The sequence below is a fragment of the Oncorhynchus nerka genome, linkage group LG3 (assembly GCF_034236695.1).
Source record: "Oncorhynchus nerka isolate Pitt River linkage group LG3, Oner_Uvic_2.0, whole genome shotgun sequence".
Classification (NCBI taxonomy): Eukaryota; Metazoa; Chordata; class Actinopteri; order Salmoniformes; family Salmonidae; genus Oncorhynchus; species Oncorhynchus nerka.
The window spans coordinates 25,342,352-25,355,083 of NC_088398.1; the positions used below are offsets into that span (position 1 = coordinate 25,342,352).

A 12,732-nucleotide genomic window follows, 5' to 3' on the forward strand; every position below is an offset into this window, starting at 1 on the left:
TCTGCAATGCCCCAGTGTAGTTCCTGTGTTATATCACATTTTTAAGCCAGTTATATTTACATTGACATTAAAGCTCTGTGAATGGAAGTCCTGTCTTCAGTCTAGTTATGGTGTGGCTTGTAATGGTTTGAAAAAATGGTTTGAAAAATATGGACTCGCTCACCCTAGATCATTTAGAATCTGATATATTTGTATGCACTTGGCACACAAGCCGTGAGAACACTATATATAATTCAGTACCTTTTCGTTTCCCCCTGACACAAGTTGCATTTTTAGTGTGTCTGTTTTCTATAGGCCCTGCCACGGCTGGTTCATACTATGCTTCTTCAGTTCTTTGTGGTTTGGCTCAGTTGTTCCCATGGCTGAGAAGAGTGAACTTGAAACTCAAACTGGAAAAAGTGAATGTGTGCGCGCTGTGACGGCCCTGAATTTTTGTGCGCGCGTGTCAGTGCACTGTAGCGCCTGCCCAACCACGGGATGATTACCGGCGTGGTTAATTAGGCACGCCGACAATGCCAGCTCGTTAAGTGAGTTACACAGCTTCTCTGTCTTTCTCTCCTTCACACACAGCGAGGAACAGTAGAGGGGGTGCTAATTACTGAAAAATGCTATAATTACAAGTTTACAGAATCCAAAAATGACCAACATTTCCATACTTTGCCACTGTTTGAATTAAGAACATCACAGCGTGGCTCACATCAACCAAGAGGAATCTAGACCAGAGGTCTAGTGTAATTGTCTTAATGTAATTACACAGTTTTATCTGTGTTTCAGCTTAAAGAAGACGATTGTGTGAACAGTGATTTGTCTTTAGAAAACTCTTATTGTATTTTCCCATTCCTCTCCTCTTTTCCTGCTCGATTCTCTCGCCAGGCTCCCCCGTTCCTTCAATCGTGGTATCCTCCGCTCTGGCCACGCCCCCTTCGCTGAGTACACCAATCACGACGGCCAGCGCCGCTCCCGCTGAGGTCCCTCCTTCCGCCCAATCAACCCCCAGTGTCCCTGCATCGTCCCCAGCCCCAGCCTCCTCGTCAGCCAAGCCCATGGCGGGCACTAACAACCCAGAGGAGGCCGCCCGGATCCTGGCCGAGAAGAGGAGGCAGGCCCGAGAGCAGAGGGAGCGGGAGGAGCAGGAGAAACGCGAGCTGGAGGAGAGAGAGAAGTGAGAATCATATCATCCTCATGTACAGTACATAAACCCACACTGGATAGAGCCACAGCAGTGTCTAGTCGGGTTGCAAAATTCCTGACATTTCGGTTGGAGGATTCAACCGTTATCCTTTCTACTGTAAAGACAACATATGTCTTACCAGCTTGAAGGGACAGGGTGGAAGTAACCATGGCAGCACATCACAATTTGAATAATTCCATGTGTAAAGCATCAACATATGGGGTACAATACAGTTCTCCACCGTGTCATATGCACGGCAGAATTAGACCACTCAGCGCGGTCTATGATACAGTATGTGTGGTGCTCGTATTACCCCCCCGGAGGTGTGGAGCTGTTGACATTTGTGTAACGGCTTAAGTTGCCCCCCTCCGCTCAGGTTTATGAGCTAAAAAGGATTTCCCGCGTCAGCCTATTGTAGCACGTTGACCATAGTTACTATGTGACCACTGGGTATTTATGTCGTGGCAGTTGTCAGGCTGGGCAACAGGCTCCTTTTGCTCTCAGTTCCTCTCCATTTTATCAGCAGGCAACTATTTCCTTACAAAATAGTTTCATTTCCTGATTGTGTTGAACTTTTTATTTTCCTGACACAGCTATTGCCAATGTAGTACAAAGACAAAGATTCACTCTTTAAGCTAGAGCACATGGTAACTGATTTATTCTATATCTAAAGTATTCAGAACCGTTGACTTTTTCCACATTTTGTTAGGTTTCAGCCTTATTCTAAAATGGATTAAATTGCTTTTTTCCCCCTCATCAATCTACAGACAATACCCCATAATGACAAAGCAAAAATAAAAATAAAAATAATAATAATATCACATTTACATAAGTATTCAGACCCTTTACTCAATACTTTGTTGAAGCACCTTTGGCAGCGATTACAGCCTTGAGTCTTCTTGGGTATGATGCTACAATCTTCACATGTATGTATTTGGGGAGTTTCTCCCATTCTTCTCTGCAGATCCTCTCAAGCCACTCCTGCGTTGACTTGGCTGTGTGCTTAGGGTTGTTGTCCTGTTGGAAGGTGAACCTTCGTCCCAGTCTGAGGTCCTGAGTGCTCTGGAGCAGGTTTATATCAAGGATCTCTCTGTACTTTGCTCCGTTCATCTTTGCCTTGATCCTGACTAGTCTCCCATTCCTTGCCGCGGAAAAACATCTCCACAGCATCATGCTGCCACCACCATGCTTCACCGTAGGGATGGGGCCAGGTTTCATCCAGACGTGACGCTTGCCATTCAGGCCAAAGAGTTCAATCTTGGTTTCATCAGCCCAGAGAATCTTGTTTCTCATGGTCAGAGTCTTTAGGTGCCTTTTGGCAAACTCCAAGCGGGCTGTCACGTGCCTTTTACTGAAGAGTGGCTTCTGTTTGGCCACTCTACCATAAAGGCCTAATTGGTGGAGTGTTGCAGATATGGTTGTCCTTCTGGAAGGTTCTCCCATCTCCACAGAGGAACTCTATAGCTCTGTCAGAGTGACCATCGGGTTCTTGGTCACCTCCCTGACCAAGACCCTTCTCCCGCGATTGCTCAGTTTGGCCGGGCGGCCAACTCTAGGAAGAGTGTTGGTTGTTCCAAACTTCTTCCATTCAAGAATAATGGAGGCCACTGTGTTCTTGGGGACCGTCAATGCTGCAGAAATGTTTTGGTACCCTTCCCCAGATTTGTGCCTCGACACAATCCTGTCTCTGAGCTCTACGGACAATTTCTTTGACCTCATGGCTTGGTTTTAGCTTTGACATGCATTGTCAACTGTGGGACCTTATATAGACAGGTGTGTGCCTTTCCAAATCATGTCCAATCAGTTGAATTTACCACAGCAAGTTGTAGAAACATCAAGGATGATGAATGGAAACAGGATGCACCTGAGCTCAATTTCGAGTCTCATAGCAAAGGGTCTGAATACTTTTTTTTTTTTATACAGTTGCAAAAATGTCTAAAAACCTGTTTTCGCTTTGTCATTCTGGGGTATTGTGTGTAGATTGATGAGGATTTAGTTTAAAAAAATCAATTTTAGAATAAGGCTGTAACATAACAAAATGTGGGAAAAGTCATGCTTTCCGAAGGCACTGCACATTTGTAAATAAGCCTATGCTTTGATTGGTAGACTGGTTGGATAGAGTGCTCCTGGCGATACATTATAGGTTGTATTGCTCGCTAGACTCATGGCGACACAGCGAAGGCGGGGAGGAGACTGCGTTATAGGTAGGATTGCTAAATGCTTGTCGCCCTTGGCTCAGGGTCCTGCGAGAGGAGCGTAAGCTGCGGGAGGCAGAGGAGAGCCAGCGCAGAGAGGAGGAGGCGCGCCTCATGGCTGAGGAGCAGCGCCTGAGAGACGAGGCCCAGCGTGTGGATGAGGAGAAGGAGGCGCAGGAGAGAGCCAGGGCAGAGCAGGAGGAGAATGAGCGCCTACAAAAACAGGTGAACAAGCACCCACAACTGCCAGCAGATAGAGAGGGCTAGGTCTACACACACAGAGGGGGCTAGGTCTACACACACAGAGGGGGCTAGGTCTACACACACAGAGGGGGCTAGGTCTACACACACAGAGGGGGCTAGGTCTACACACACAGAGGGGGCTAGGTCTACACACACAGAGGGGGCTAGGTCTACACACACGGAGGGGGCTAGGTCTACACACACGGAGGGGGCTAGTCTATACACACGGAGGGGGCTAGTCTATACACACGGAGGGGGCTAGTCTATACACACGGAGGGGGCTAGTCTATACACACGGAGGGGCTGTGTCTGTCCGTCTGCTTTGTGACAGAGAGCCTTCTATAACCCTGTCTGTCCCATATCACTACTTTAGCCAAGTTTGTCATCTACCTGACCTCATTTGATAAGACATATTTCATAACCAACCTTGTTTCGTATATTTGTTCAAATCAATTTCAACCAATGTGATTTGACGTTAGCGTCGGTCAATATTTTCCCAATGGCTACAGACATTGACATTAATGGCACATTGAATGGCCCCTTTCACTCTTTGGAGATCAGCAGAAAAGGCCTGAGTCTGTTTGACTCCCAATGGTTTCACCGCCGTTGCTCAGGAGCAGTCGAGGTCCAGGATCCCGACGAACAGATGTCAGTCAGTGAGCCGGAAAACACTGTGATTCACAGAAGTGTTTGTTTGAAGGCGTCAACATGGACTGAGTGATAGGAGATGCTGCCCCTGGGTTTGTGTGGTTTCTGTCCCTGTCTACGTGGTGCTTTTCTCTGGCTGACGACCCTTTGATACCCTCTAGTGCGCTGTCAGTGAAGTGTCAACACTAGAATGGACATTGGTTTTCCCAGCAGTGTGACTGAAAGGGCCGTCATCTTGGTCAATAATATAATGCCTCTCTATGGTAACCCTTACGGATTTCACATGAATCTCACATGTGGTCCCATGTGAAATGTAAAAAAAAAAAAAAGAAAAGTGTTTTCATGTGATCCCGCGTGATTTTATGTGAAGTTAATGCGATAACATGTGACAACACGTAAAGCAACACGTGATAACATGAAACCACGCCCGCGGAAGCACGTGAGCACATGTCAAGTGTCCCAAAAACACATGTGAAATTATTGTTTTTTTTTGTTTTCTCTATAAGGGAAGGGCATACCACATTGTAATCTGTATGCTTTCCAGAGAGAGGAGGCTGAGGCTAAGGCCAAGGAGGAGGCCGAGAAACAGCGCCTGGACAGAGAGAAACACTTCCTGAAGGAGGAGCAGGAGAGACTGGAGAGGAAGAAGGTAAGAAAAGGTCCATGCATTCATTCTACTACATGAGTATACCCCGCCAGCGTCCTCTCTACCCTGGTACCCATATCTGTGTGTATAGCCAACTCCTATCGTATTCCAGCCATTGTCACGCCAAACAGACTGTTTCTGCACTATTGCCATCTTATAGAATTGTCCTGCCAAACAGACTGGCACCGTAACAGACTTGCAGACTACTGTATTTCTTCTGTACTGTACATATTCCAAAAGGCACAGAGGGAAATGTTTACATTACAGTAAGCACACACAGGGTCTTATTCAATCAAAACTGTTATTATTGCGGGATCAGTCAAAAGTCACATTGTTCCAGTAGCAACAGGGAAGCATGCTTGATTTAGCTTCTGGTTACATTTTTTTTTGTTTCACTAGTTAGACAAGGATTTGTTGAACATAATATCAACTCTCATTATTCTGTCACCAAAAAGAATGATGCTGGCTTATCCTGGCTACTTGTTTTGATTTAATATGGCTTACAGTCTGTTTGTTTGAGCGGAAGATTATATACTATGTCCAAGACCTCAGGCTATATATAAACAGTTATGGTGGAGAGTGAGTCTTAACTGGCCCAGTTCAGTGTGCGGTCCAGGGTTATGTGTTCTGCCCACACCTGGCGTACCACTCGCAGTCGGACCATGCTCTGAGTCTGCTCTCTCTCACTCACCCTCTCTTTCCGTCTGTCTCTTGTCCACCTTCGTCCCTCACTCTCCTATTCTCCCCCCTTCGGTCCTCTCTCTCTCTCTCTCTCTCTCTCTCTCCCTCCCTCCCTCCCTCTCCTCGGCCCATGCAGCTCAGCTGGCCGAAGCAGCTCCACATTGTGTGTTGAGCCAGGCTCTAGTGGTGTTTACTGCACAAGAACAGTATGTCCTCTACCCAAACCCCTGCTGAGTCACACGCCTCTGCACACTGGTCCACAGCTGCTGTTACATACCTGACTGAGTATGGATTCTATGGATCACGCACACCGGTGGAGGCTGCTGAGGGGAGGACAGCTCATAATAATGGCTGGAACGGAGCACATGGAATGGCATCAGTTGTTACAACTGACTCGGTATCCCTTTTGATGTATTTGATACCCTTCCACTTATTCCACTCCAGCCATTACCATGAACCCGTCCTCCCCAATTAAGGTGCCACCAACCTCCTGTGACACACACACACACGGATGACATAACTTTCCACTTTACCAATAGCATGTATCACAACTCAACATCAGAGCTGCCTCAAATCTAGGATATCTGTATGTTTTACTTGATTTATGGCAGCTAGCTCTTCTCTTAGCATCATGGCTATCTTGCATTCAGCTAGGCCATCATTGTAAATAAAAATTTGTTCTTAACGGACTTGCCTGGTTAATTAAATAAAGGTTAAATAAAAATGAATATCTTGTTCCAGGTAGGATTTTGTTTAGCTGTTTGGTGCCAACAAGGAGTCCATTGAGATGAAGTTACTGCACAGTTACTGTATTACTGGATTCAACCCATGGGAACTGAGCACTTAATCTGCATCCGCCATCTTGTTAACATTCTTAGTCTTTTCCCTCTCTCTGACCGTTGTCGTCGTTGTGCCTTCTTCCTTAGCGTCTCGAGCAGATCATGAAGAGGACGCGCAAGACAGACGGCGGGGAAAAGGTACGTTTGTTGTGAAGGCACAATGGCACTGCACTTCACTCGATTTAAAATGCATGTAACACGTGATACTCTTATCTCTGTATAGAAAGACACCAAGTCCCCACCTCCCTCTCAAGTCAATGGCAAAGCGGCCGAGAGCAGCAAAGGTAAGCAGAAAATGAAAAGCAGTGTAAACGGCGGCGATCTTTGTTCATTATATTGCTCGTGTTCAGGAAATCCGATGTTTGGACTCAGAGTCAAGCAATTCATCCCAATTAATCCTGAAAGGAAATGTATTGTATGTTTATTGGGCTCCAGAGTGGCACAGCGGTCTAAGGCACTGCGTCACTACAGACACTGGTTCGAATCCAGGCTGTATCACGCACGTTTGTCCAGTGTAGGTTGTCATTGGAAATAAGAATTTGTTCTTATTAACTGACTTGCCTAGTTAAATAAAAACATCATGATTTAGATGAATTCATCAATGATATCCGCGGGGAATGGATTCAACCATCAGTGGGCTGTGTCCCTGGTCCTTTTCCAGCCTGTTTCACTGCCACATTAATGGAGAAGTTCAGCTCTAGATACTGACTTGTTTAATAAACTAATTAAATCTCCCAGTGGGATAAAATGGCTTCTTTGATTGGATGGCTGTATCAGTTTTAATGTTAACTTTGACATTTGTTCACTCAAAATGATAATGCAAATCCCCATGATTTAGGCCAAATTCCAAGTTACACACCCATAAATTAAAGAAGGATTTAGCCGACTGTGTGTTGCTTACGTTTAGACCCGATATAGAAATAAAAGAAGTAGCTCACTGATCTATTCCCTTCCTCTTCCTATATAATAGGAAAAGTGTTGATTAGAATGCAGGGACTGAACTTCTACCTTTTCCCCCTCTCAGTTTAGCTTCAGTACCTTGTCAAGTCAAGTTTATCTAACCCGTTTGTAAGTACCAAAATACACGTTTCGTAAGAGCATGCACAGTCAAAAACAGCACACGTATCTAATTAGACTAGGCTAAAAGCACGAATGAAATAAATATAGGGTGCTGCTAGTAAAGTGCGATAGTTACGGACAAAATGGATCAAAGGATCAAAAGGGTCCTCTCTCCTGTTACGTAGAATGTTGGTCTTTGTTTCAATCGCCATCTGCATTGTGTTCCCTTCTCATATGAAGAGTATTTAATACCATTGTTAGAATCCCAGCCTCACTGCTTTCATTTAGGACAGTATAACCCATGTGTGTGCTTATTGTTTGCAGTCCAAACCCAGTCTGGGGGATTTTCAGTTTATGGGGATATCTTATGGCAATGCATTGCATTGCATTGCATTGCAGGGTTGGATTAGTGACTGTAAATGGACAACTCACCACATTCAATTCAGTTTTCTTCTAACATAAAAGACACAATAAATACAACCCCCATCCCCATTTGACCAGAGACACACGCACATACACACATAACATTTACAGATGAGAAGGATGAGTAGGGGGAGAATAGGGGATTTGGGTCCATGTGGCCAGGATTCCAGCATGGTGGAAACCATTTCTGGAGGCACTGATGTGGTTGGGAGTCCAAGCAAGTCGGGTGGCGTTGCTCCTCTCCAATCAGGCCTTTGGACATACTCACGCGCGCACACACACACACACACACATACGCACACACATACATACATACACACATACAGAAACACACACACACACACAGCCGCAGTATGTAATCATGAATCCAGCACTGGTTGGATCCCTCCTGCATATTGAGTTCTGTCTGCTTGCTTCAGGGTGGCCCGGAGAACTGAGTGTGGGTTTTACAGTGGATTTTATTTGTTTCCGCAGCCTCTGCTGATTACCAGCCAAGCCCAGAGATCAACAAGAATACAGAGAACGACCATAGTGGTGAGAGAGACAGGTAAAGGTTCAACAACCATGTCCTCTATTTCCTCTTGTGTTAGACATGTAAAACAGCGAGCCGTGTACTATTGTTATAACAAGACCACCATGTGCTCTAGAAAAGAAGCAAACCAGAAACCAGCAGTATTGGATGCCTTCTAATCAAGACTTGTGCCGATTTTGTATAGTTTCAAACCACAAAAGAAAACAGAGAGCCTCAATACATAGGCCTACAGTAGAAGAGTAGAGATATGGTTTATTTATCTATTGAAATATGTTGTTTGTTTGTGAGGGATAGTGTAATTCAAGTTTTGAGGACTTCAGTTCCGTGATGTCAAACTTTATGAATGTTGCAGATAGATAGATAGATAGATATAGAGCTGTCACCTATCTATCTATCTGACAATCATTTCTGTTCTACACATTTGTAGACATTTCTATCTACGTTATATCTACAGTATAATGTTACATCTTCCTGAACAGGCCCGAGGGGAAGATCTGCATGTGAACCCCTTGGGGCCGTAGTCCTTTTGATCTGTAACCATGTTTCACCCTCCCTCCCACCGTAACCATCTCCCTCCCACAGCTCCACGGTCCATGTGGTCAACGGTGTCCAGCCAGCCAGTCACGAGAATGGCCTGCCTAGCAAGGGGGACAACGCACACATTGAGGAGATCATCCAGCTAGCCAATCAAGGCAACAGCAGCAATGGGGGGCGGGAGAAATCAGAGAGCGACATGCCCACTGAGCCAATCCTGGCCTTTGAAAGTGAGGAGCCCTTCCTGAAAAAAGTGGGCCCCATGAAGCCTCAGCATGTCGCAGGTACATTGACAGAGGGAGAGAGAGGGCACTCAAAGGGCCAGTTTCCCAGACACAGATTATGTTTAGTCTTGGACTGAAATGCATTTGAATAGAGAATCTCAATTGAACATGCTTTTCAGTCTAAGACCAGGCTTAATCTGTGTCTTGGAATCTGTGTCTTGGAAACTGCTCTCAAATGACAACTTAACCTAATTATATTATATCAGCTCTGCCAATATTTGCAGGGATCCAAGCAAGGAATCGTATCTCAGTGTCCTCAACCTCCGAAGAATTTGAAGGATTTGTTTTTTTACAGTGTTCTTAACTATAGATTAAGCTGGGGTTCAATTACAGCAGTAATCATGGTCTCGCATCTACTCTGGCGGTTGACTTCTCACATTAGGGCCAGGGTTCACAACGTGCCATAAAGCGGAACCATGGGTTCGTAGTGTTGTCCTTGGCAATGAAGAGCCATCCGACTGAGTAGGTCAGTTTAGTGCCGTCTCAGTTGCAATTCGTCACCCGTGCGTACGTGAGTGTCCCTAGGGAAAGAGAGGGGGAGAGAAAGGGAGGTAGAGGGTGACAGAGGGAATCCTCCAGCCCCCAGAGGGCCTAAGGGGACACAGAGGGGAGGAGGGGGAGTGAGGTATCTTAATACCGACGGCTTTCGCTCCCGGAGCTCCGGTTGCTGCACTCAACACCCAGTGTTGAATTCCATGAGTGTTGGGGAGCTAGCTAGCTGCCAGGGATGGAAACAGAACCCCGGGCCAGTTATGTACCCCCATCCCCCACCCCCTCCTCCCCGCGGCGTGGTCAGCATTACTGCCCCTCCCCTTAGGACTAAGTCCCCACCTGCCAGCCTGCCAGCAGGTCATAAATTATATCCAAAGCTAACAGAAGAGGGTCACCCAGCTGCAGAGCTTCAGCCACACGAGCTCCAACAATATGAACCACTTTAATCAGAGTGAATTCACTCTGCCACTCACACTGCCTTCAAGTCACAGTCTCAGTCTTTCACAAGTTAACATCACATTTCTAATCTGCCCTGTCTGCATACCCCGCACTCTCTTACCATGATGACTTGGAGGGGTTATTTGGTTTATGGCCGTGGGGCTGGGGGTTTGTGACTGGGGAGATTAATGCATCGACACTGATTGAATGTTACGATGTAATTCCATAGATTGGCAATCGGGGACATGTTTATTTCTAAACATACCTCCGGGGGCTAATTCAAATGGTGATACTCGTGAGCTATTGTGGTGGACCGTTTAGCAGCCTGACAGGTGCCTCTGTCAATCTATTGCTACTGTTAGCATCAATCACGCTGTGTTTATCACACTCGTAGCGCTAGCTAGCTATCACTCACTCACATGATGGGCGACTGAATGTTCGTTGATGGTCTGCCATTGAAAGGAGTCAGGATTCTGTCTGGAGCATCTGCTGCTTGGTTTGATTAGCCTCTTCATTTCCCTATAAAAACACGCCTATAAAGCCTTATGGGTTCATGCCCTGCGTGACATGCACTCAGGACCTTTTCAAATGTAGTATTGTAGCCAGGTCAAGGGTTTATACACCTTGTCATTAGCAGGGTCAGTGAGGGTGGGTCCTCCTCACACATTTACAAATGCTCAAATTGGCGACCATTTTGGCTCACCATTCAGATGGCGCATTCAGAACGGCTCAAAATGGACACCGTTTTGGATCGCTGGTGTTTTTTCCTTGTTGTGTGGCGTATCACTGTGTTGAAACTGACCCTCATCTTGTCCTCTCCATCTATTATCTCTCCAGAAGTCCTGTGAGGTGTGCCACTCACGAAGGCGATTCTTAGGCCCCCCCACCTTCCCGAACCCAGCCTCCGCTCGTATGGGTAGAGAGCCCCTTTCTTCCGAAAGGGGCACTTTCCCTATGACATGTGCCAAACCAATCACAGACTGCTTTCTAGGCCCCAAAAAAACAAACTTTGCCTGGGAAAAGGGCCGAAGAAGATGAAGAAGCAAAACAAGACACAAGCAAACTACAAAACAGGATATGACATCATCGCTACCCGACAGGGTGCATCAGTGTTACCATTTGTAGATGGTAGAAGATATCACAGCATCAATTCTTCCATAACAGTATCGTCCATGGTAGATTTCACCAGTCCTGAGGGGGGAAAAAAATACACATTTGACACTAATGAGTAATTGTTATTATTATGAGTTGAAAGAGAAATTAGTTGGCTTTTTTGTTTCTAATGTTTAGTTTATTTAAGTTGAAGAGAAATGTAAAGACTAGGTACAGTTTTATGTGAATAATGTAAATGAAAACGTGAACGTTGGACTAAAGGAGGGAGGGGTCTGTGGAATAAATAGTACATGAATTTATGAAAAGGAAGCCCGATGTTTACTTAACTCCTGCCTTTCAAGGTTTGCCCAGTAACTAATATGTATTGAAAACATAATATCGCCTCTGTAAAAAAATGTTTTGTAAATGTTCTGTAAATGGAGCTTCCCTGCAAATAGGTCTCCAAAATACCGAAGAAGACGTTTGACAACGTTTTGACAATGTAAGAATTACGTTGTTGCAGCACAGCGTCAGCTGTCTCCAAGGAGTCCTGTGTCGACAGGTTTTCTGTTTTAGCCGTTCCACTCCTCAATTATGATTGATTGTACTCTGAAGTGAATATAGAAATGAACAAGGGATCAGTTGAACGGAAAACAGCACGCACATTGGTACTCCAGATTCAGTGATCCATTCAGTTTAATCAGTGTTGAAACAGAATGTACACAAGGGCATCCCATCCCACCATATAAAAAAAGTCACTGTGCAGTTGAGTTTTTTTCTAAACCTGAGCAAGAAGCATGATACGTTGCCTCCTCCATTGAGATTCCACAGATTCGAATGCGTTTGAAAATGAAATGCTGGTGTGTGTATATGCTATAAATATATTGTGTTGTGTGTTAAAGGGTCAGAGGGAGTATCGGAGTCTTATTAAAGAAGAAATTGTTGTCCAGTTGTCTGTGGTTTAGTTTTCCTTCGTTTGTTGGCTGAGATTTGGAATGACACTTGAAACCAGCAAAAAGACGACAAAGAAAACACTATTGTTACAAAACTGGCGAGACCAGGCTGAAAAGAGACACACTGTAGAGTATGTTGAGGCTGAATGTGCTCATTGATTCTTTCAATGGCCGTCACTTATCAGAAACCGACAAATCGGACATAGCGCACGACGTTTCACTAAGTAGTACAGTTAGGAAATATTTCCCCCTTTTAAGCTGGCTTTCAAAGTCCAATGCCAACTCATTTAGACTGTTGACAGCCTGAGCAACAAAATACAATGCCACACAACCACCAGAAAACCAGATCTGGAGATGGTTGAGAGAGAGAGAGAGAGAGAGGCTGTATTTTAGGGGGGGGGGTACAGTGACTTAGCTCAGCTGTTCCCTTCAATTTGGTCTTCTTTTCCCAAAAAGGGTGTCCATGCCCTTACCCCATCAGCCCCCCCACTGTTCCCACATT

The 12,732-nt window shown here is 45.4% G+C and overlaps 1 protein-coding gene across 6 annotated transcripts in view; it reads left to right on the forward strand.

Annotated features, from left to right (window-relative positions):
• Window positions 1-12,226, forward strand: part of LOC115105485 (MAP7 domain-containing protein 1-like) — a 67,988-nt gene extending 55,762 nt beyond the window's left edge. For all 6 annotated transcript variants that reach the window (XM_065010214.1, XM_029627592.2, XM_029627602.2 and 3 more), the window contains 8 exons: window positions 874-1,162; window positions 3,411-3,591; window positions 4,802-4,906; window positions 6,511-6,561; window positions 6,647-6,707; window positions 8,380-8,452; window positions 9,020-9,255; window positions 11,023-12,226. In XM_065010214.1, the coding sequence (XP_064866286.1) occupies window positions 874-1,162; window positions 3,411-3,591; window positions 4,802-4,906; window positions 6,511-6,561; window positions 6,647-6,707; window positions 8,380-8,452; window positions 9,020-9,255; window positions 11,023-11,033 (1,007 nt within the window). In that variant the 3' untranslated portion in view covers window positions 11,034-12,226. The remainder of the gene's footprint in view (window positions 1-873; window positions 1,163-3,410; window positions 3,592-4,801; window positions 4,907-6,510; window positions 6,562-6,646; window positions 6,708-8,379; window positions 8,453-9,019; window positions 9,256-11,022) is intronic.
• Window positions 12,227-12,732: the final 506 nt, after the last annotated feature.